Genomic DNA, 25,157 nt, shown 5'->3' with positions numbered 1-25,157 from the left:
TCCTTGGTTTTCATAATGCTCTCTGCACTTTAAACAGAACCCTGAGACTATCACAGAGCAGGTGCATTTATACGGAGACTTGATTACACACAGGTGGATTCTATTTATCATCATCGGTCATTTAGGACAACATTGGATCATTCAGAGATCCTCACTGAACTTCTGGAGTGAGTTTGCTGCACTGAAAGTAAAGGGGCCAAATAATATTGCACGCCCCACTTTTCAGTTTTTTATTTGTTAAAAAAGTTTAAATTATCCAATAAATGTTGTTCCACTTCACGATTGTGTCCCACTTGTTGTTGATTCTTGACAAAAAAATTAAATTTCATATCTTTATGTTTGAAGCCTGAAATGTGGCGAAAGGTTGCAAGATTCAAGGGGGCCGAATACTTTTGCAAGGCACTGTATGTATGTATGTATGTATGTATGTATGTATGTATGTAAGCTTTATTTCTCATTTACAATTATTAACTGGGTTATCCTGAAGGTTTGAGTCAGAAAAAGCATGGAAAAGGATGATAAATATTAAACTACACAATCACATGAATAATTCACAGTTTTTTTCTTTGAGTGAAACTGGTGGGATTGACGGGCAGACTTTATCTACACCTTTTGTTTCCCTCCGAGAGAAATCATCTTTAAATGATATACGATCTTTGGACAACTCCCAGTGGGCTCTGGTCGCCTGGCAACCAATTTTAACAAACAACACTAACCCGCCAACTTTGGCTAGCAAGCTCTGCAGCCAGCATCCAAGACCGGAAAATAAATAGTTAGCGTTTAGAGAAACAAAATGGTAAAACAGACGATTCAGATATACGCTCGTGTAAAACCGAACAAGAAAAATACCGCGGTGAGTTGACACGCATGAATATTTAGCTTATTAGCATACAAAACATGTTCATTCACGTACGTGACAATCCAGCGTGCATGTTTAAGAGTGTCCAAATAATAACTACACATAAATGATATATTTTAAAGTTTTAATAAGCTTACTTTCCTGCTATTGCATCGGGACTGTTTATTGTTGTTTTTAATTCAATAGTTAATAATTCCATAAAACATTTAATCCAGCCTGCTATTTTGTGCACTAAACGCCCACAGCGCTTTTACTGATTAATTTATATTTATGAGCGGATATGTTCCGTTCCGTGCATGTTTCTTTTTGTGGGATGGTGCTGTAGCTGCCAGAGCAAATTCATGAATGCACCAGAGAAAATGGAAATGTTATTTTTTTAGCAGAGCCTCCGCATAATATTCACACACCAAATTATGAATCATTCTTTGCTTGTATGTTATGCAAGCTAACATTTACCTGGTAGTATAGATCCATTACATTGGATTGCAGCTCTGCAACAGAAAACCCTGGCAAAGAATTCACCCCCTAAAATCCAGTTTATTGTCTGAACCCAACAATTGATGGAAAGAATAATCAAATTACACAGATGGTTTCTGTGGTCGTTTAGCTTGCAAAAACAATATTGAACACAATGAAATGTCTGCAGCCACATCTTTTCACATTCTGCACGTCCATGACTAGGCAAAAACACAAGGGCGGCAATAATATAATTAAGGTTGCATCTATTTGTCTGCCTAAACCCTTTTGGGCTTGTAATGTCATTAGTGTCTTTAGAGGACATATGCCTCTACATATGTCGAAGATAAAAAACAAACAGTAGGAGTGTTCAACTTGACCCAACTGATCTCACTTTCAATGACATCCAGTGCCCAAATTCAATCTGTATTTGCTTAATGTTCAACAGTTTTTCTTGTCTCCCCTGAGGCACGACTTAGTAAGCACGGTTCTACCTTGCACTCATTTCCCAACACAACCATGATTACCTCTTAAATTATATTCTATAGCCTTCCGTATGATATGATTCCAGCTTTTCCTTTTGGGGCAGACGGTAACCGCAATACAAAACACAACATTTGAGGCATGCATACTGACTGTTTTATTTTAAGGTTTGGCGTTAACTTCTTGTAGGGCACCATCTCCATAATGACGATAATGTATGTAATGTAATGTATGTAATATATGCGATTGTTCCACTTTATACAGCATGTTATTGGGATTGTGGGAGCGCTTGCGCCCATATGGCACCTGACTTTGGATTGGAGCTAGGGTAGTTGCCTTTGGATTGGAGCTAGGGTGCATCATGGACTGGTGCCCAGTCAATTGGATGTCACTTATCTATTCCATGTGGATAGTTTTAAAGTATTTCAATTTCCCACTCTGCATAATGGTCCCTAAAGAAATGCCACATGAGCATTGGGAGAAAATGCAAGCTCCTGACTAGAAACAGAAGCCCAGATTCGGAATTAAGAGTGTGACAATATCTCGATACAGCGATATATCGCGATGTTTTGCAACCCGATCGGTTATCGATATGCTCCCGCCAAGTATCGATACTTTTATTTAACATATTGGCCATACAATGGAGTAAGGATGCTGTCAACTGCTCAATGTTTGTTGAGCAATTCCTTGGCGGTCCACTAGGGGCGCTCGGGAGTGGCGGTGAGGGTAAAGTGCGCACAAGTCGTCTAGAGAAGAAGAAATGTAGCTCCAAGTAGGTTGAAAAAAGAAAAAAGCTCCGTGAGAACGGTGGAGGAAAAAATGAGCAAAATATTGCTACAAATCACACATGGGGACACACTTTAGATTTTACACCAACAAGAAAGGAAGTAAGGTGAACAAGGACTTTGCTGTATGCAAGAATTGTCTTAGAAAAATAAGTTTCACTTGTAGCTGGTGACGTAGTGGACACAGGAGTTTGTGAGCTTAGCTTTCATCACTTGAGGTAAGAAAGTTTTGCAATGTAATTGACTTTTTAATTTACATGTATTATTTTGATGACATTTGGTGTTGAATGATATAAAATAAACCAGGACCCTAAACTGGATGAAAATGAATATCGAACAAGCCCACATGAATTTACCGATTTATTTGATATTATTTGAGAACCACTTTCCATCTAGTTTACTACACAAACTGTTATTACTGTCATTTTGATACAATAAGCTATAAAAATGGTTTGAATAGGTTCCAAGATATATAAAGTGATGTGCATGATAATTAATGTTGCTTACATATTAAAAATAGGTAATTATTGCATTTTTAATTTCTATACATTCAATTCATATTTTTTTTTAATTCGATACTTCCAACACAAAAAAAGAAAATCAGGATTTTAACTCAAAAGCTATGAAGTAGCTAATATTTTTTGTTTTATTTTGTTGTTTTTAAGGTGAGGAAGACTGTGACTGAGCAAGTCTGGCATCTTAAATGCTGAAGCAGATAGTGGAAGTGCTCAAACCAAGCAAATAAGGTCATATACGAAGAAAAGACCCACCAATTTTATCATTGCCCCACTCCAAGCTCAACTGCTGACACCTATGGCACTTTTTATTTATTTATTTTTTAAAAAAGATTTAAAACTTTAAAGAAATTAAGGGTGCCATTCATCATGATCTTTCCAAGCGATATCAGTGGTTGTGGTTTGTTTCCTCTATATGTGCAGGGGCACAGTTTGCAGTAGATTTATATTTTACAGCAATGTTGCACAGAAAAGGTGTCACTGTTTAATAAATGACTTAAACAGTATTTTTTTCTATTTTTAAATATCTTTTTTTTCCCCCCGTTTCAACAGTTGTATCGTAGAATGTCATGTATCCAATTTCTGACCAATATATCGAAAATCGCTGCATCGTGATATCGTGAGATAATCGTTATCGTGAGCCTTGTATCGCGAATCGTATCGTATCGTGAGGTGCCCTGAGGTTCCCACTCCTATTCGGAATCCCAAAGATAAGCAGAACAGTGTGAGACTGACATGGTAACTAACCACTCACTGCTTGCATTATGCTCAAAGCAGTAATAACACCTTTTTTCCTGCACACCAATGGCCTCTTTGTAAATGATACATTGATTTTTGGGTCAAACCCACAGGATTTTGATTGACTGTGCTGTGGTTTCTGCATCCCTCAGGTGTACTCTGTCAACAACGAGGATCCAGCAAGTTCTTCCCTGGAATTTGTAGTGCCCAAGGAAGTAGCTGATGGTTTTGTTAACAACAAGAGGGAGTGCTTCAACTTTAGGTGTGCCATTTGGAGAGTTTTTTTTTTTTAATTAAAAATAATGATAATAATAATAATGTATAAAATCTGAATAAATAACCCTAATCAACTTACTGAAATATTTACTATGGTTAAACTGATGATATAGAACACTTATGCATGTGTGTATTTTAGCATTGGTCTTGTATTGTCACTAAAGCTTATACAGTAAAGGTCCAGAAGTATTTATACAGTGTTTTGAAGAATTTTCCTTCATACACCACAAAATCGAATATTAAAGAAAAACATGCTGTATGTAACTGTAACAAAGACTTTGTTTTAATTAAATCGGTTTAAGAAAATGTCCTTTTTCTGGTATGAAACAAAAGCAATTTCCTTAGTATGCCTACATTTGTTTGCAAGGGGGATGGTGTGGGTTAGTGGTAAAGTAGTTGTCCCCCAACCCAGAGGTTGTGGGTTCAATTCTCTGCCCTGATGACCTCGCGTAAGTATCCTTGAGCAAGATACTGAACCTCACATTGCTCCTGGTGCTGCGTCACCAGTTGGTAGATGGCGATACAGTGTAAAGCGCTTTGAGCGCCTTGAAAGGTGGAAAAGCGCTATATAAGTATAACACCATTTACTGTTTGGACTTAAATCCCTAAAGATATGTCTGATATAGATGATGATAGATGATATAGCAGCCATTCAGTTTGTATTTTCTTTTACAGACCGGTATATTTATATACACTGTCCGGCCTCCAAAAGTCACCACCAAAATAAAAGGTCATGCACTCTAGAATTCCGTTGTACCGCCTTTAGCTTTGATTATGACATGCATTCGCTGTGGCATTGTTTCGATAAGCTTTTGCAAAGTCACAAGATGTACTAGTATTTCCATCCAGTGTTGCATAGATAGATTGACTTACAGACGTAGATATACGTACATATGTGTGTGTGTTGTTACCAAGGTTACAAGGGATAGTCCATCTACCAGTTTTGTCATTGCTGGACCAGAACATCTGGCGGTAAAAGCTGCAGTCTTATATACCCTCTGGGCAGGACTCACGCCACGCTTCCAAGCCCCAAATTCACAGTTTGGGAGTCAGACAGTAGTGGACACAGAGAGTCTTTGCAAACCACTGACTCTTATAATAGCTTGCGGAGGTTCCCTGATGCCCTTGTATAAATACAATTTCCACATTTAAAACCATCCTGGGCGGATTCCACTCACATCATTCTGCTTTTTTTATGTGGGGATAAAGCCAGATTTGAGACTTCTTTAGAAAGCATAATGACTTCTTAATCCATTTTAGAAATTAAATTGTAAACTTCTTTAGAATACACATGATTACGGGTGTTGTGTATACCTAACTTAGATATAGATTTTATATTTTCAGAGAAGTAAAAAATAAAATAAATATATATTTGACAGTTTCTATTTTTTCCAGGTTTCAAAAAGTGTTTGATCAAGCAACGAAACAAGATGAGATCTTTGAACACATTGCAAAACCAGTTGCAGAGAGGTATGTCGCCCTGCCATTATGTGATTGCTTTTCATTTATATTTTCTTTTACTATTTAAGATCTGTAGGCTTTTGTTTCAGTCTTTATCATTTTTATATTTAATCCACAAATTACTGTGTATCACAAAAGTGAGTACACCCCTCGCATTTCTGCAGATATTAAGTATATCTTTTCATGGGACAACACTGACAAAATGACACTTTGACACAATGAAAAGTAGTCTGTGTGTAGCTTATATAATAGAGTTAATTTATTTTTCCCTCAAAATAACTCAAAATATAGCCATTAATATCTGAACCCCTGGCAACAAAAGTGAGTACGACGCATGGGAACTACGTACTATACATCCCTAAATGTCCAGATCTAGTACTGCTTGTCATTTTCCCTCCAAAATGTCATGTGACTTGTTACACTGACTGTAGGCATGACACACTTATCTTTGTACTCCTTGCCTGGTTGCCGCCACACATGCTTTAGACCACCGGAACCAAACAAAATTTATCTTCGTCTCATCAGACCATAGGACATGGTTCCAGTAATCCATGCGCTTTGTTGACATGTCTTCAGCAAATTCTTCGCGGGCTTTCTTGCGTACCATCCTCAGAAAAGGCTTCCTCCTGGGGTGACAGCCATGCACACCAATTTGATGTAAAATACGGCATATGGTCTGAGCAGTAACAGGCTGACCCCCCCCACCTCTTCAATCTCTGCAGCAATGCTGACAGCATTCCTGTAATGAGTCACATGACATTTTGGAGGGAAAATGACAAGCAGTACTCAATTTGGACATTTAGGGATGTACGTAGTTCCCATGCGGTATACTCACTTTTGTTGCCAGGGGTTTAGATATTAATGGCTATATTTTGAGTTATTTTGAGGGAAAAATAAATAAGCTCTATTATAAAAGCTGCACACAGGCTACTTTTCATTGTGTCAAAGTGTCATTTTGTCAGTGTTGTCCCATGAAATGATACTCAAATATCTGCAGAAATGCGTGGGGTGTACTCACATTTGTGATACACTGTACAAAATCCAGGATTCTTACACCTGTGGCCATCAGAACTCATCCAGGGTTGTCTCCAGCCACATTTATTTTCTCAGCCCAGCTCACAGGAAATCAGATAATTTCAGTGTTTCAAGATGCAAATGAAGGGTGCCTGATTTTTGGTGTACTTCACATGCACAAACCACTACGAGGACTCAGCTGGCAGGCAACGTGGAAAGTTCTGCCATTGTTAGTGTCAGAATTTTTACAAGCCACAGCACACAGAGACACTATGAGCTGTTGCAGCTTTCTCTTTCTGTGCTATTGTTTAAGGGGGCATAGCATCTTGAAACAAACCGCCTGTAGAATCATTCTCAAAATTAACTATAGGTACAATCTGTCCATTAGAGATTTGTGTACTTCCTGTGGAATAAGTTAGCGTTATTCCACCAGTGCAAGGTTTTTATTTCTGGTCAAGGCTCTTTAACATCAAACAGTCATCAAACACTCAGCTTATTCTTGAGCCTTTTAGGTATTGGGAAGAAATAAAAGGATATCTGATTCAAGGTGCAGCACAGGTTAGTTACTCGGGGTACACTTATGCTTTCCAGGATGTTCTTTATAGGTTTTCATAACGTATATTTATTTTAACCCAAATTGCTTCGCGTAGCAGAAATTATATGTTTACCTCCTAACAAACCCTCCAACCTTCACTCTGGTCCAGCAGTTTAACTAGTTCTTTCTTCAATGTTTGCCAAAATTGCAACTTGCTCTCCAGAAGGGAAAACAGCCATGAGTTTACATGGAATTTCCTGTGATTAAAGTTGGTTGTGCTGTAATGTGAAAAGGTGTTTCCTCCTCCTCAACACACTTGGATCAATTTAGGCTCAACATCCCTTTATTAGTGAGAGACAGCGAGCCAGAAAGGCAGTGGAAAAGATCACCACGTGTGTAAGGTACAACAGAAGGAGAGTCACGTTCTAATAACCATGTCGCTAATTTGTATATCCATGCGTCACATCTGGATACAGTAATCTTTAACATGATCCAGTTTGGACCAATGCCATGCTTATTTTAGCACTTTTCAAGTACAGGCTCTTTATTTTCACCAACACAAAACCCATTATTTTAAGCAAAAAAAAATCGGATTTTTTAGTTTAGAGTACCCAAAGTGGTTGAAGCAGCCCTGCTGCTTGTCGTCTTGAGTTGTGGGTGAGTTCCCCAAACTGTGACCCTACATTTCTAGAGCCAAAGATTAGCTATGACTGCACAAGTATTTAAGGGTGTGGTATTACTCAAACTGGTCATTTCAATTTCAATTTCTCCCAGAAAACAACCATCATTAATAATTTGAGAGAAGAGCCAATTAATTTTTTTCTTAGTTTGGCAACAGAAACTTTCATAGTTTGATACCGATTTCAAGTTCATGACTGTAAAAGTCATAGGCATACTTTATAGAAATAAGGGATTTTTACCAATACAAGTTTAACCTCAACCTATTTGGAATGTAGACACGCATTGGTAAATACCCAAACCTTAATGCCACTTTCCAGGCAGCATCATTCGAGTGACATTAAATGAAACACTAGCAACTCTAGCATATTCTCCTGTTTGCCAATCATAGCAGTAAATCATGCAATACTGCAAGACACCAATGTCAGACGGGCCAAATGACTTTCTCATCAGTGGTCACATGTTTTTTTAAACTGTTGTGAAGGTTTCCCTACAGGATGTAGAGCTGGAAAACATCATGAGTACTTGAGTAGGAGTATTTATTCACACCTTTAGATCAGGTCTTGTGTTTGTTATACAGTATTTGTCTAGTTCTTTTTTGGAATTTGTCAAAAACAAAAGACATACAGACACTTTTTTTGTAGTTTTACTTACATACTCTAGTTCAGATGTGGAAAATCTGGATAAACCGAGCACAGTATTGTGCTATATCTCTACAGATTTTTGTTTTTATGTTGATGCCATTCAGATGCTGCTTGATTTTTTTTGTTTATTGTAAGAGCTATTGGTTTACATTGGCCCTATTCAGAGCCAAGCTAAAATGTACCATTTGGGAGGGTTTTCTTTCCCTCACACTTGAAGTCATTTTTCGTTAGCCTCCCGTTAAATGCCCGATGCCATTACGTCTTTCCACTTGTAGTACATTACATGGCATGGTTGATATTTTTGATAGCAGCAGTACACATGTAGGATATAATGCGTTACCTCTGCTGAGCCTGAATTGTTATCTCCGCAATAGCTATGCTTATATATACTGTAAATGGAACTTTGTGAGTGTGGGTGTGTTTGTCTGTGTGTTCGTTCCCTATGGACTCCGAAATGGCTGAGCGGATTTTGACTGAATTTTACACAGTTAAACTTCATGTGTCTGGTAGTGTTCTTGGATGAGTTTATATTTATAGGCCTCCATTTAGTGCAGAAAATTAATTCGGAACTCCAAATATTAGCACTGATGATGCAGGTGACAGCGCCATCTTTTGGGCAAAAGGCGGATCTCTTGAAATTGCAATGTCGCAGTTGGCTTTTTAACTTTATGGTTTCATGTACATACTTAAATGTGCTGTGTTGAGACATTGTGGCTTTGAGTACTGCACAACAAGATGCTGGATTTAAAAAAATGTACAATTTTACAGGATATTAATAAGGGATTTATTTCAGATGGATATCTTAATCTCTATGAAGCGAGATTGTCCGTGTCGCTGTGTGTTCGTTTTTTTATAAAGGCCATGCCTTTGCGGACTTTGACCAAATTTTACACCGTTGGACTTTATGGCTAGGTTAATACCGCAGCTCTTAATGCACAAACCCGATTTTTTGGGTGTTTTCGTGTATAAATGGACCATTTCAAATCCAATCTAGCTCACTATCATATGCTGTTTTATATCCGATCTGGGCCATATTTTTCCAAAATGTGGCTGCGGTCTGAACTGTCAAGTCTTCCAAATCGGAATTCGGGCGACTGCTGATGACGTTTATTTGTATAATTGTATTGCTTCGCAAAGGATGAATTCACGCGATACTGTAGCGCGGGAAATAAAAACAAACATGGAGGGCGGCTGTCCAAGCTTTCGGCTACTTCCATAGCTCAAGAGTTTCAACATAAATCCATGAGCAGCGACGTAACAGACCTCCATTTTAATTATTGTAGCTTATGCTGGCGCTTCTTTCTTGTGACATATTTTTCTAACTGCGTATGAGGGTCACTTTTGATTGAAAATGGTAGTCTGGACAGGCATGCTAAAAGGCCAGATATGACAAAAATCAGATTTGTGCATTAAGACCTGCATTATGAACCTAGATGGGTTTGATCTCTGTAGGCCTCCGTTTGGTGTGGAAAATTCATTCATAACTCCAAAGATTAACATAGAAAAATGCCAATTTTCACTTTTTCACCCGAGCAACGTCGAAGCCATATTACTCGATAAATCTATCCAGCATATGTGAAGAAAATTCTAGGGAAGCCCACATTTTGAGGATTCTTATGTGTAGATGCAAAAAACCTTGGCCCCAACTTTAGGGTGACCGTATTTTGATTTCCAAAAAAGAGAACACTCGGCCCAGCCTTGAGATACTTGGATTTTACTCAAAGTTCACTCAAAGATGCCTATATCACTTTAACATGAAAGATTCAGTTTTATTAAAAAAATTTTTTATAGCCATTATAGTATATAACCAAAGACAAAAATTCAAATTCTCAGAGGTTACTCAACAGACTTGGTTATTCCTAAAAAATACTCGAAAACAATAAAAATGCAAAACAGAAAAAAAAATGGAATTAAATAGTGATTAAAAAAATATAATAATAATATAATGCAGACCCATGGAAATGTAGTCCAGTCAATACACACACACCGTAGGCTATGTGCCAACTAAATTTTTTTTATAAATTACTATCACGATAATTGTTATTGACAAATTGTTATTCCCATTCAATTGTTGTTCTCTTGCAATGATTCAGCTTGCATGCAAACAATAACCGAAAAAAACTGACAAACGGGTTAACCAGCATGTTTCCAAATGCAGCTTAACTCACTGACAGCTACCCTATCAGCTACCACTGGTAGCCGAGGCAAAATTATTATTATCGGCAAAAATTATCGGCAGCGCAACAATCCAACACCAAACGGGATTTTACAGATCACACCAGTACAAAGCTCTGACAGAAGTCAAAAGTTGCCGAAAACTAAGTTTAGCAAGTGTACATACCGATAGCATGTGAGCTCCTGTCGCGACGAGGGTTCACTAGTGAATGACAATTGACAGTTGACACCATAATAAAGCCAGTCTGTGACTACGCACGCATGCACAAATTTGTATCAAAATTAGAATAAAGGTATCGACTTAATTACTCTTTTGGGTACATGTTCATTTCATTATACACGGATTGATCGTAATAAAAGTCTTAACAACAGGGAACGGTTCTCTGATAACACGTCACAGGCAGCACAGTACCGTAGTATTCTGTGCAAAGCGTCAGTCAATTTCAACACATGCTAAGTGGTCCTGTGAAAAATATTGAAAACCGGACAATTTCATAAATTTATGAAACCTTGTCGGACGCCCTGGACCACTGTGTAAAGTGGACATGTCCGGCCAAAAGAGGACATTTGGTCACCCTACCCCACAACCCAGCACAAGTAGCATGCCTGGCAATGCCGGGCCATTCTGCTAGTTTTATTTAGTATTACACGATAAATTATTTCCATCTTTTTGTTTTTGGGCCTAGAAAGAGTCCAGTACTAGCTGCCAATCAAGGAAATGACATTCACTTTTAACACTACAGTCTGCTTGCAAACCGGCCAAGTGGGGTAGTGACTTTGCTGATAACTGTTTGTGGACACAGGCACGTTCATACTTGACTACAGGACTGTAGTGTAACAGTTTTCACAACCTGTTTAAAATTGCTAGAACTCTATGGGAGGCTGCGCTCTCCAGAGTAAAATTAGAATTTTCCTTTGCTTTTTCTTTACTTCAGGGCTCCCTCTGCAGTTATTAAGTGTAATTCACATGCCGTGGTCAATTAAAATGTAAAGAAATTTTGTTTACATATACTGTATTATGAAGTTATTTAAACTAGAACCCATTGGTTCAGTCATTACCTATTCTATATACTGTCTCATTGTTGACTTGTGTTTTGTCTCTGCAGTGTATTGGCTGGTTACAATGGCACCATCTTTGCCTATGGTCAAACAGGCAGTGGGAAGACATTCACAATCACAGGAGGGGCAGAGCGCTACAATGATCGAGGCATTATTCCCCGCACACTTTCATACCTCTATGAGCGCTTTGGTCAGGTACCAATGTCAACATTTTTGTAATCAATCTCACTAAATAATATCTTTCATGACTGTCTGGAGTCTGGACTTGTAAGTTGCCTTCTTATCATACCTGTAAGATCTTTAAATATTTAGGATTGTTTGCGGTAATCTACTTTTCTTACAATTTCCCATTAGTCGTGGTCTTCCATCGTCATTTTACCATCACTTTACTTTCTCATCAGCTCGCCCATCATCTTTCCTCACGTTTGCGCCTACAACATTCATTAATCAAGCAATCAAAAATACATACACACAAAAACAGCCACTTAAATATCCCTATATCATCAACACAAGTTAGTCGAGGTCAGAACTCAGCAAAGATCAGTTATAAAACCCTGCTAATGTTGAAATGGTCTTCCTTAGATTTACATGGAATACTGTTGTATTTGAAAGGGAGAACATGATTGATTTCAAAGGATGTCAGACCCAAGCTGTTGAGAGGTAGCCGAGGTCAAAGGTCAGGTCGGTACCTATTTTTTTCCTGCGTTCTATAAAATGGTTGTTTTTTGTGCGAATGGGCAGCTGCTTGATTGCACTAACCCACTGTCCCCAGTTTGTTATTTAAAATGTGAAATTGAAAACTCAGTTTAATTCATTCAATTAGCTTTTAATGTTATATTCTTCTGCCTCACAGGACAGCAGTACAGTGTATAGTACCCACATTTCATACCTGGAGATTTACAACGAAATGGGTTATGACCTCTTGGAATCCAGAAATGAAGCATCTCAATTGGAGGACCTACCGTCAGTATACTTTCCATGACTCTTTGGTTACAGATACAGTGGTATGAAAAAGCATCTAACCTTTTGGAATTTCTCACATTTCTGCATAAAATCATCATGGAATGTGAGCTGATCTTTGTCAAAGTCACACAGATGAAAAAACAGTGTATGCTTTAACTAAAACCACCCAAGCATTTATAGGTTATTGGGGAATGAGGATAGTATGCAAACACTGACAGAAGGGGGAAAAATAAGAAAGTGAACCATCACATTTAATATTTTGTGCCCCCACTCCTTTGGCAGCAGTAACTTCAACCAGACACTTCCTGTAGCAGTCTGGCACATCGATCAGGACTAATCTTGGCCCATTCTTCTCTACAAAACTGCTGTAATTCAGTCAGATTCTTGGGATGTCTTGCATGAATCGCTGTCTTTAGGTCATGCCACAGCATCTCAATGAGGTTCAAGTCTGGACTTTGACTGGGCCACTCCAGAATGTGTATTTTGTTCTTCTGAAACCATTCTGAAGTTGATTCACCTCTGTGTTTTGGATCATTGTCTTGTTGCAGCATCCATCCTCTTTTTAGCTTTAGCTGTCTGACAGACGGCCTCAGGTTTTTCTGCAAAACATCCTGATAACCTTTTGAATTCATTCTTTCATTAATGATTGCAAGTTGTCCAGGCCCTAAGGCAGCAAAACAGCCCCAAATCATGATGCTCCCTCCACCATGCTTCACGGTGGGGATGAGGTGTTGATGTTGGTGAGCTGTTCCATTTTTCCTCCACAGATGACATTGTGTGTTACTCCCAAACAATTCAACTTTGGTTTCATCAGTCCACAAAATATTTTGCAACAACTTCTGTGGAGTGTCCAAGTGCCTTTTTGCGAACATTAAACGAGCAACAATGTGTTTTTTTAGAAAGGCAGTGGCTTGCTCTGTGGAGTCCTCCCATGGACACCACTCTTGGCCATAGTTTTACATATACAGTACACAGAGATATTGGACTATACCAGTGTTTTCTGTTTTTAGCAGACACTTTAGGGTTCTTTTTTACCACTCTGAGTATTCTGCGCTGGACTCTTGGCGTCACCTTTGGTGGACGGCCACTCCTTGGGAGAGAAGCAACAGAGCCAAACTCTCTCAATTTGTAGACAACTTCTCTGACTGCCGATTGATGAACATCCAGACTTTTAGGAATGGTTTTGTATCCTTTCCCAGCTTCATACAAATCAACAATCCTTAATCGCAGGTCTTCAGACAGCTCTATTGACCAAGCCATGATGCACAACAGACAATGCTTCTCATCAAGACAATTCTTATGTATGTGTTTTATAGTGGGCAGGGCAGCTTTAAGCCACTCAGCAGTGATTGGGCACACACCTGACTTAAATTGTTTAGTAAAAATTGTTTTCAGTGGCTCTAAGTCTCCTTAGGCAGAGGGATTACTTACTTATTTTCCCCCTTCTGTCATTGTTTATACACTATCCTCATTAAAATATAAAAACCTATAAATGCATGGGTGGTTTTAGTTAGAGCAGACACTGTTTTTCCATCTGTGTGATTTTGACAAAGATCAGCTCACATTTGATGGTGATTTTATGCAGAAATGTGAGAAATTCCAAAAGGTTCAGATACTTTTTCATACCACTGTATATTGCAAAGTGAGGTTTCACAGTTGTACACTTTTGGGTGTCCTCTGTCCTTTCTGCTCCAACTCTTTAGGATTTGTAAAATGATTAAGAGACTATGTTGATGAATAAAATCTGAATGGCTAGAACTTAATTCTTGTGTCCAAGTAAATTTAGGTAGATTTTAGTGGCAATTTTTAATCTGTCCAAAAGGTGAAAAATGCAAACCAAACAAGGCAGAAATACAGAAAAGATAGCGGTTTGCAGGTCTATTCTAACACCCAAAAGTCGCATCATCAACTGTTCCATCATTTTCAGAAGCGGTGGGTGTAGCTGAGCTTTTTTGTATTCTGCTAGGTCACTGCCCGGAATTTAACGTGTGGTGAATATGGAGACTGTTGTATTTAGCAGTCCAATATGGACTGTCAAAAGGAATACCATTTTTTGATTTTGATATTAATGTGGTTAATTTGATGTGAATGCTAAGATGTTTTTTTTTTTTCAAGTTTACTTACACCACCGGCACTATTTTATGTCTTTTGTTTGTCTTCAGTTATTTGTTTCTTTTTTGTCTTCTCTTTTGTTGCTTTACTTTCCGCTTCTCCCTGTTTCTCATCTCTCCCATCTGTCTTGAGGTTAGTCAGTCTGTGATCTTTTTCTGTCACAGGCAATACATCACCAAAATAGATATTAGACTTCCAGGCACAACAACATCTTGGTTCGTCAGTGTTGGTGTTAGTCCTGCAATTTCTAGTGGCATTTCCTTTAAAGGCACCACTCTATTTGGAAGATGATCCTGCTCAAGGTTTAGATACCCACAAATCATAGTGTACTGGAAATAGACAGTGCCCGACATTAACCATGCAGTGGCTCCACTTGCTGATTCAAGAAGAAGCTGTGGCACTGTCGGTCTGCCTCTCTTCCACTTCCCTTCTTTCCTGACATCAGTCCACGCGCCCTACTGCAGGATTCCACTATGACATGGGGACGAAAGTGTCTCTAAATATCTTGCTTATTAAATTGACTTTTTTTGGTGGTTAGCATACCTTTGTCAAGAGATTGAGTCATTGTGTCAATTTAGGTTTGGGCCTTCCCATGTCTTCGAAGGCGAATGTAGTATAATTCAGTTTAGAATTTTAGAAGTTTAAAATCGGCAAATCAAATTACTGTACCATAATTTTTGAATATCCCCCCACTTTGAACCTTGCGGTTTATTGTCCAGTGCAGTTTATTTATGGATTTTTACAGGCTACTGAGCAATATGGTTTTTGGTATAAATATTCCATTATATAATTAATTTAACACCTTTGTTTCTCTGTAGGTGACTAGTTGGGTAGTGTGTTGACTACATGGTTTTAGCTTTATTCCTGTCATGGTTTATTCCAATTTGATATACAACCTTGTACTTTCTGGAGATATGGTGGATGAGTGATTTCACAGTTCTGAGATCAAGGGTTCAGTCCCAGGCTTTAGCCGTCCATTGTGGAGTTTGCGTGTTCTCCCGGTCCTTGCGTAGGGTTTCTCCGAGAACTCAGGTTTCCTCCCACTTCCCAAAACATGCAGTTTTTTTGCCTTCTTGTGCCCAGCAATTGGCTGGCAACCGGTTCAGGGTGTTCCCAGCCTACTGTCCATAGTGGGCTGGGACAGGATCCAGCACCCCAGGGACCTTCGTTAGGATATATTCCACAGAAGATGAATGAATCTTGCTCTTTCGCTCTTTCTGATAACAAAATTGTTTTTGGTTTTTTTTCATTCTCAGCAAAGTAATTATCATGGAAGATTCTGACCAGAATATCCATCTCAGGAATCTTTCATTGCAACAATCTGCAAATGAAGAGGAAGCTCTCAATCTGTTATTCTTGGGCGACACCAATCGAATGATTGCAGAAGTAAGTATCGTAGTCAATAGGGATGTTGTAGAGATATTGCACTCAAATGAATTCATGCAACACATGCTGTATGCCTTTTGCTGTATGGACAACATTAAAAGTATTTGAGAGAACAACTACTTTGGTTTCTTTTGGTTAATTCAGTTAAAGCTACCTTGACTGTATAGTTACTATTTTTCAATCTACTTTGCATTTGAGGTAACTGAATACAATATATGAGTTATATTTTGTCATCAGGGATTAGCAACTTGACTAGCAAATGTATTTTTGTTACTTCCTATTTCTAAAAATGTGTTTATACGTGTGAGCTGTCACCCCATCCAAACAACCCACCTGACATGACTCAAATGTGCCATGGGCACAAGCAGAATGGATACCCATTTTTTTAGATCACCTGCTTTTGCGTGATAAAAATGCATCATTGCAACTATGTTTAAAACATTACACATCAGTGTTGATTCACATGGTCCGCCTGTAGAGGCTCCACTGACCGTAGGCAAGACCCACATAAGGTGCACATGCCACTTCAGTTTTTAAATTTGCATCATTCAATGGCGTGAACCCATTTGTAAAATTGATTTTCATACAGTTAGAAGTTAGATGAGAAATTAAAATGTGCCTCATTTTCTGTTTTTAAAGACACAAATAGTGACAATTTGCGTTTTTATGTACCTTGTAGACACTGCTGGAATGTTGTCAATGAAAACAAATGCTGTGTTGTTTTGATCAGCATGCTGATCAAATAGCTCGGGGTTTGTTTTTGAGGTGCCCTCAGCAACCACACTGAGCTCTTTGTGAACTCTTACTGGGACTGCTTAGCATGAAACTTTCACTTAGCCTGAAGCTAACAAACAATGTTCACATTGTTAATTTGTCACTGCCAAATTTAACCCAGAAGTCTTTGCTCCACAATTCCATGCTGTAGAAATCCAACAAATTTACACAAAAGATCTTTCAATCCCCACCACATGGGCACGCACTCAGCAGAGTATGAGCTCATTCATTTATGACAATCCCTCCACTGTTTTATTGGAAATAAAAATCACTTCACTACTTTTCACCTTTCATTTGACCTTATTGGAAAATATTTCCTCTCATCTGTTTTTTTAATGTCACTGGCTACATTTATATGCTGCCAATAATGAGTTTATGGCAGTGACCTGGTTATGCAAGGCCATGTAAATGTTCAAAAATCGGAATATGATGATATTCCAGTTTTATAAACCTGATTCCTAATATCAGGCTATGAAACGAGCTATTGGGATAGCCCTTGGAAAGGAGAATTCTGCACATGCTAATCCGCAACCTTATGAATACAGAATGTATGTAATAGGTATACATGGTGAAAAGCATGAAACACTTTTGGAGTGAGGAGGAAATTCATGACTTCATTAGTTGAGTGAAAGACCTGAATAATTAGCTTTTTTATTGGCAGTTGAACTGTGGTACGTACTAGGGTAGCAAGATTTACAAAAAAGGTGAGCGAAAAATTACGAGGTTTGGTAGAATGCGGAAATGTTTTCCTCTGTGCATGGTGACGTTGCCATGCATCAGACTTGGGAAAGGACTATGCCAATTGAATTAAAAGCCTGTATGCTCACCCATGTAAACAGTTTGTTCCAAATGTAAAAACAAAAGCATCAGTAAATAAATATTGACCTTAATGCAAATATTGACTGCATTTTAATAAACTTTTTCTTCTTGTGACTATAAGCGCATGAATTTCATCCCCCAAACTTGCTTTCCTTACTCCAACTTTTAATTGTACAGTAGTAGCAAGTTGAATTGAAGTTGATCCCAATTTCACCATGTTTTAATGTGTTGTGGGGCTGTCCCAAATTTTATTTTTTTCCTCCCTATTAGTCTGGAGACATTTTTAACGATTGGTCCACTAGTCTAATAATTTTTTTATTACCCTTTTTTTTATTTTTTAAAATTTTTTTTATTATTATTATTATTATTTTTTTTTTACTAATCTTGCAATTAAATTTTTGTTGATGATTATTAATTCACAAAAACATTTTGAAACTCTTAAATTCTTTGTTACAGTACAAATAAACACATAAATAACGAGAATAAATCAAAAATAAACAATGAGGTCAAATGCTGATGGCATTATCTAGAGCAAAAGAATGGAATGTAAACAGATTCAGAACACTGTGACTTTCCTTTTCCAACAGGATTCAAAACATTTCTCACTTTGTCTTTTTGTGGTATGTCTATATTGTTCTCAGCATAAGAGTGAGCACTAGCAGAGTAGATAAATAAATATCATTTATCACTGGAGTGAAGTACGTGAAAAAAAACTTAATGATGCACTTTGATACGAAGCCAAGACGGTGTATTAGGACCAAATAAATAAATTATCAAGATGTAGGCGAAGCAAAATAGTACAGATTTCCTTATTTGTAAAATCGATTCTAGCACACAAGATGCTTTCAATGTTGATTTCAACAGAGGCGGCAACACGCTACGTAAAGTACATAGCTCCTTATTCAGCTACATTAGCTCAACATTAGCCCCTAATACTATGTCGTACGACCCACATAAAGGCAACTTCAATAAAAAAATGTTGTTATATGGACTTACGATCCACCAGCTTGTTGTCTCCTGTTGTCTTCCAAAATTATACCTGGGTGACGCCGCTTCAGGTGTTCATTCATGGCCGACGTGCTGCCCTTGTATGCAAATTTGGCATTACAGAGACTGCACACGACAGCATACCTTCCTTTTTTTCATTAAAATACATCCATGCATTGTTCACTCTGGTGCACTTTTTTGGCTTTGTGCCCGAGCGGTCATCATCCTTAACTTTCCACGCACATATTTTTTTAAACTGTCAACGCATTTACGTCATTGATGGCGTCGACTAGTCGGGACAGCTTTATTGTGTTGATGAACTTGAGTTTCTTTTTGAACGATAATGGCCTTGAGCAGACATTGCCCAAATGAATCTTGGATAAGTCCAAATAAGAACCTTAACTCTTTGCATGTATGGTCCAAAGAGACCAGTTATCCTAAGCTTTGCTTGAGATACTGAATCCAAGTTTCATCTGTGCATTCACAAAAAAAAAATGGCAGCTACAGTGTACTCTAATAGAGTTTTATATACCTCCAATTACCCAAAGTGCTTCACAGATATTCACTCATTCATGCACACATCCATTTACCAATGAGCACCTGTTGCAATGCAAGGCGATGCCGTTGACCTTTCAGTTACAGGACAACTTGCGCTACCAATTGTGCCTCAGCTTCCAGATTCATCAAACCAAGCATATCTCTCAGTCGCTGCTGCCAGATTACATTTATTTTTTTCGTTGAGTAACTTGCATAAGTGTGACTAATCATGTTTTTGTTTGTGCAGAATAATTCATATTCTATTTTTGTGTCTCTGGGTCACAACCTAACTTTTGCAACACCAATGACTAGTTGCCACTATTTGTTTACCGCTTACCCTAAAGAAATGCTGCAAAAGTATGTTTAAATTATCAGAACTGAAAAAATAAGGATGAAAATATATGCTTTTTTTAAATGACAGGTGGGAATGGTTTTTTTCCCCAGGTCCAATCCTGCATTTGATTAAGTATAATAGCCACATTTACTTCCATTTCTTTTCTAATCTTCAGACCCCCATGAATCAGGCTTCAACACGGTCCCACTGTATTTTCACGGTGCACTTGTGTAGGCGCGAACCAGGCTCTGCTACCGTGGTACGATCCAAACTCCACCTAGTGGACCTGGCCGGGTCGGATCGGGTCAGCAAGACAGGCCTCAATGGGCACTTGCTCACTGAGGCCAAATACATCAACCTTTCCCTTCATTACTTAGAACAGGTAGTTTCCCTAATAAATTGTTATTTTCAATTGATATTAGCATGAAATAGTATGGCTAGGTGAAAGCAAGAGTGTGACATTTGACCAAACAATTTCCACCCTTACACCCTGTTTTCACCTCATTTTCCATCTTCATCGCATATCTCATATTTTTTAGTTTGTTAATTAAACAAGATTTCTTTATGTTCCTCCTGAATTCAACGTTTTTCGTATTAACAAAGCAATTTGGACAATTCTGTGAGTCCACTTGTGTAGAAGTATTTTGTGAAAGGCATTTTCTGTGCCCATCTACTCAAAGCTAAGTCAGTAGTGAGCAACTTGTTCCTAATGACTGAACTGCGAAAGTAGCCTCATCTACAGTGAACAAAATAAGTATTTGAATACCCTGCTATTTTGCAAGTTTTCCCGCTTTGAAATCCAGAAATCACAATGTATGATTTTTTAACGAGTTATTTATGTGATTCAGCTGCAAATACATATTTGAACACCTGAGAAAACAAATGTTGATATTTGGTACAGTAGCCTTTGTTTGGAATTACAGATGTCCTGTAGTTTTTCACAACGTTTGCACACACTACAGGAGGGATCTTGGCTTACCCATCAGTCAGGTTTCTGAGCTGTCGCTAAGAAACACAGAGTTTGAGCTCCCTCCAAAGGTTTTCTATTAGGTTTAGATCTGGAGACCAGCTAGAACCTTGTTATGCTTCATACGGAGCCACTCCTTGGTATTCCTGGCTGTCTGCTTTGGATCATTGTCATGTTGGAAGACCCAGGAACGACCCATCTTCAATGCTCTGACTGAGGGAAGGAGGTTCTTCAACAAAATCTCACAATACAGGGCCCTGGTCATCCTCTCTTTAATACAATGCACTCCTCTTGTCCCATGCGCAGAAAAACACCCCCAAAGCATGATGCTACCACCCCCATGCTTCACAGTAGGGATGGTGTTCTTGAGATTGTACTCATCATTCTTTTTCCTCCAAACACTGTTAGTGGAATTATGACCAAAAACTTTATTTTACTCTCATCTGACCACAAAGCCTGCTCCCATGACTCCTCTGCATCATCCAAATGGTCATAGGCAAACTTAAGATGGGCCTTGACTTGTGCTGGCTTAAAGAAGGGAACCTTTCGTGCCATGCATGATTTCAAACCATGAGGTCTTAGTGTACTATTATTTTTTTTTTTTCTATCTTTATTTTATCATGCAGTCTCATTGAGATTAATATCTCTTTTACAAGAGAGGCCTGAGTACAAAGAAACATTCACAAATATCAACACAAAATACACTAACGGAAACAGTTACAATAATCATTAAAACCATCAGACAAAAGACATTTAAAATCACCAAGATGAATGATTGACAGTAGTTTAAGAGTAGTTTGCAATTCATTCCATTTAAGAGGAGCATAGTAGCTAAAGCCAGTTCTGCCAACATTAGTGCGAGTGAATGGAATGTTTAGGGTTAAGTAGTTGGATGATCGTGTTATGTAGTTACTGGATTTGAATGACAGGAGAGATGTGAGGTAGTTCGGAAGTTTGCACAGTAAAGCCTTATAGATAAATAACATGATATGGATATTTGATATGGATATATTCCATATACATGGATATGGATATGGATATTATCAACAGTAACCTTGGAAAAGGTTGTCTCAGCTCTTTTTAGGTCATTGACCGACTACTGTTGTGTAGTTCTGGTCTGATTTCTCACCTTTTGTAGGATCATTGAGACCCCACGAGGTGATATCCTACATGGGACTCCACTCTGACTAAGTTTGACCGTCATGTTTAGCTTCTTTCATTTTCTAATGATTGCTCCAACAGTGGACCTGATTGCTTCAGCAGTGGACCTTTTTTCATCAAGCTGCTTTGCAATTGCTCCGTAGCCCTTTCCAACCTTGTGGAGGTGAATAATTTTGTCTCTGGTGTCTTTGGACAGTTCTTTGGTCTTGCCCATGTTACAAGTTTGAGTCTTACTGATTGTTTGGGGTGGACAGGTGGATTCAGGATAATAAATGGAGTGGAGGTGGACTTTTAAAAGGCAGACTAACAGTTCCTTCGGGGCTAGCTCATAGACAGGTGTTCAAATACTTATTTGCAGCTGTATCACACAAATACATTGTTACAAAAATCATGGATTGTGATTTCTGGATTTGTTTTTTAGATGATCTCTCTCACAGTCGACATGCACCTACGATGAAAATTTCAGACTCCTCCATGATTTCTAAGTGGGAGAACTTGCAAAACACTAATTTTCTTCATTGTACATCCAAAATTGATGACTTCTCAAATGATTTTCTTGATAAATGGACAACAACAAAAAACAAATAAATCAACAACACTGTGCCCGAAATATTAAGGCTTCCCGTAAAAAAAACCCCAAAACAATGGATACCTATTTTCAGAGCAATTCTAATAGCTGCCTTATCTATTTTTGTATTTACATATTGGCTGCTTTTCACTTTTCTTTTCTTCAGGTGATAATTGCTCTGTCAGAGAGAAATCGCTGCCATATTCCATACAGGAACTCAGTGCTGACATCTGTGCTGAGGGATAGCCTTGGTGGCAACTGCAAGACCACTATGATTGCTACTTTGGCAGTTGATAAACGGAACCTAGATGTAAGACACATTGTTCAGATGAATTAAAAACGTCTTGGCTTCAACATCTGTCCTGATTTTGTTTGTTAATCCTTCCACTAAAACACAATTTGTCAACTAACAATAAATACAGGAGTCCATCTCTACATGTCGCTTTGCACAGCGGGTGGCTATAATCAAGAATGAAGCAATATTGAATGAAGAACTTGATCCTACATTGGTGAGTCACTGCTTATCCTTAGAGACACATATGTACTATAACTCTGACATACAATCGAACCACAGCTGCCATTACAGCCAGGCCTTTCACACAGCTTCCAAGCCTTAATTTGATCAGCAAATGAGTTGCTGTATGATTTTAGCTTTAAAATGGAACTAAGTGGAACCTACCGTGTGTTTAAGTGTCCTCTCTAGCAATCCAAAACCACGTTTTCCCAATGTCAGTGAGTTGTTCTAAAATGATCACTTTTTTTTGTCTTCAACACGCCAACGCCTGCCTCTCTTGCTATAGTTCAATTAGGTAACAGGTCTTTCTTTTTTTTTTTTTGTTAATGAATAAAGTTATTGAGTTTCTGTTCCGAAATTATGGAAACATTTTGCTAGAAAAAGAGCTTTGAACACAAACGTACTGATTTTAATCATAATATCATCTAATTCAATTCAGCCATCTAGTTGACTGTCTATCAAAATCAATGTTTTGTTTCCTGAACATTAGGAAAATAATCACTGAAATTTTGTTAATTGTGATTTATAAAGGTCTGAAGAACAAAAATCCTCATTGTATTTGTATTATAGCCCCATTGGTTTTTAGATTTGGTGTCCTCTCCCAAATATGTTCCAGACAAGGATTGTTTCCTCAAGAGCACTAAGGGTGTCCCAAACCTAAATTTAAAAACTTCAATTTCATCCTGTTTCTTCCGAAAGCCATGACCTCAATGTCAAAATTATGGTCTCCAAAGACTCAAAGCCATACTTATTCTATATTGAGTTAAACTGTGTCCTGATAAAACTGCTGAGAGGATCAGAATCATTCATTTTAAGACTTAATGACTTACTTAAAATTCCCTCTCATACATTTAAACACCATATCATCTACTTGAAAATACCTCTATGAATAGCGCATACCTTAAAGTGTTACATAATGTTCGAGTGAGTATATCTCAATTCCTTGATCTTTTTTAGCATTCATAGTTCTTTGTCATATTGCAGTAATCTAAATGTCCATATGCTATCCGTGTTTAGATGTTGTGGGAAAACATGCCTCTGTTTCCTTCATAAAGCAGGGCCCCATAATTGCAGCATGTTTGTGTGTGGCAAACGATGTAATAGTTGTGAATTTAAGCTATAACCTGTAGTTATACAGGAGTGCTTATAGTTTATTGTTGGTGTTTTGTCTGTGTGTGGGGGGAAATATAACATTAAAAAAAAGTATTTGGGTATATTTATGTCAAGACCGTATTTTTAACTGTAAAGGCATTCATGTTTGTGACATGCCATTTACGTAAAATAGAAACATAATTTGTTTTGGATATTTCCACACCATAAAAATCTACAGGTTGCTACACTGCACTTCTGGACTCTTTGCTGTCATCATCAGTCATGCATTCTTAGTATTTGAAATTCTGCCATGGAGTTGTGGTATGAGTGTGGACTCTGCCCGCTGAAATATGCTACTGCTGATTGTGCTGTCCGACCATTGGTGGTCAGCCTTTGAGGATGCAGCTGGTAGTCTTACGTCAGACCACAAGGTCCAAAAAAGGTAGAGGTTGCAGCCTGGGACTGCAATGTCAGATGTTATATTTTTGTGTTAAACAATAAAACATGAGGTGTATTAAGTATGAATATTGATTCAGACTTGTAGTCCCTGCCCAAGATGAATGTTCAGTCATCTGAAAAAAACAATAGGACACCCCATTAAATTAATTTTTATTAAGAAATGTTCACTTATCAATGTCTGAGCTTGGGAAAAGAAAGTGATTTAATAGCAGGTAAACAACAAAAATTAACATTGTTCTATTCATTAAACCAAATATATCAACAGAAATGCATATTCTGAGGAAAAAGTTTGAACACCCTACCACCTAATAGCTAGATGCTTTTTGTAGCCATCTACCAGTCTTTGACATCTGTCTGAAAAAAGTTTGCCCCACTCCTCAGCGCAGAGTACTTTCAGCTGTGAGTTTGTGGTGTTTCTTGCATGTACAGCCTGTTTAAAGTCACCCCACTGCATCACAATGGGATTCAGATCGGGGCTTTGACTCGGCCATCCAGGACTCTCCATTTCTTCCTTTTCCCTTGGTGGATTTACTGGTATGTTTTGGGTCATTGTCATGTTGCAGGTTCCAGTTTCGCTTGAGCTTTAATTTCTTCACAGATGATCTCACTTGTTCCTCAAGCATCCTCTGATACACGATATAATTCATGGTGGATTCTATGATGGTGAGCTGGCCAGGTCCTGCTGTAGCAAAGCATCCCCAAACCATGACACTTCCACCTCCATGCTTCACAGTTGGTTTGAGGTTCTTTTCCTGGAATGCTGTAATGGCTTTACGCCAAACATGTCCTCTGTTCTGGTGTCCAAA

The 25,157-nt window shown here is 38.2% G+C and overlaps 1 protein-coding gene across 8 annotated transcripts in view; it reads left to right on the top strand.

Annotated features, from left to right (window-relative positions):
• Nucleotides 1-709: 709 nt before the first annotated feature.
• Nucleotides 710-25,157, top strand: part of kif6 (kinesin family member 6) — a 76,158-nt gene continuing 51,710 nt past the window's right edge. For 5 of the 8 annotated variants that reach the window (XR_009067206.1, XM_057860183.1, XM_057860182.1 and 2 more), the window contains exons 1-9: nt 710-853; nt 3,989-4,098; nt 5,508-5,582; nt 11,726-11,873; nt 12,532-12,641; nt 16,010-16,139; nt 19,766-19,972; nt 22,453-22,596; nt 22,709-22,795. Coding sequence is in view for 7 of the 8 variants with exons in the window: in XM_057860183.1 (XP_057716166.1) it covers nt 794-853; nt 3,989-4,098; nt 5,508-5,582; nt 11,726-11,873; nt 12,532-12,641; nt 16,010-16,139; nt 19,766-19,972; nt 22,453-22,596; nt 22,709-22,795 (1,071 nt within the window). In the remaining variant the exon portion in view is untranslated. Of the gene's footprint in view, nt 854-3,988; nt 4,099-5,507; nt 5,583-11,724; nt 11,874-12,260; nt 12,360-12,531; nt 12,642-16,009; nt 16,140-19,765; nt 19,973-22,452; nt 22,597-22,708; nt 22,796-25,157 lie in introns of those variants that run through there. The other 3 variants (XM_057860186.1, XM_057860187.1, XM_057860188.1) reach the window with 3 other exon arrangements.

This window comes from Corythoichthys intestinalis, chromosome 15 (assembly GCF_030265065.1).
Source record: "Corythoichthys intestinalis isolate RoL2023-P3 chromosome 15, ASM3026506v1, whole genome shotgun sequence".
Taxonomy (NCBI): domain Eukaryota; kingdom Metazoa; phylum Chordata; class Actinopteri; order Syngnathiformes; family Syngnathidae; genus Corythoichthys; species Corythoichthys intestinalis.
Note: the sequence above shows the minus strand (reverse complement) of the source record. Positions and strands in the feature narration are given on the sequence as shown.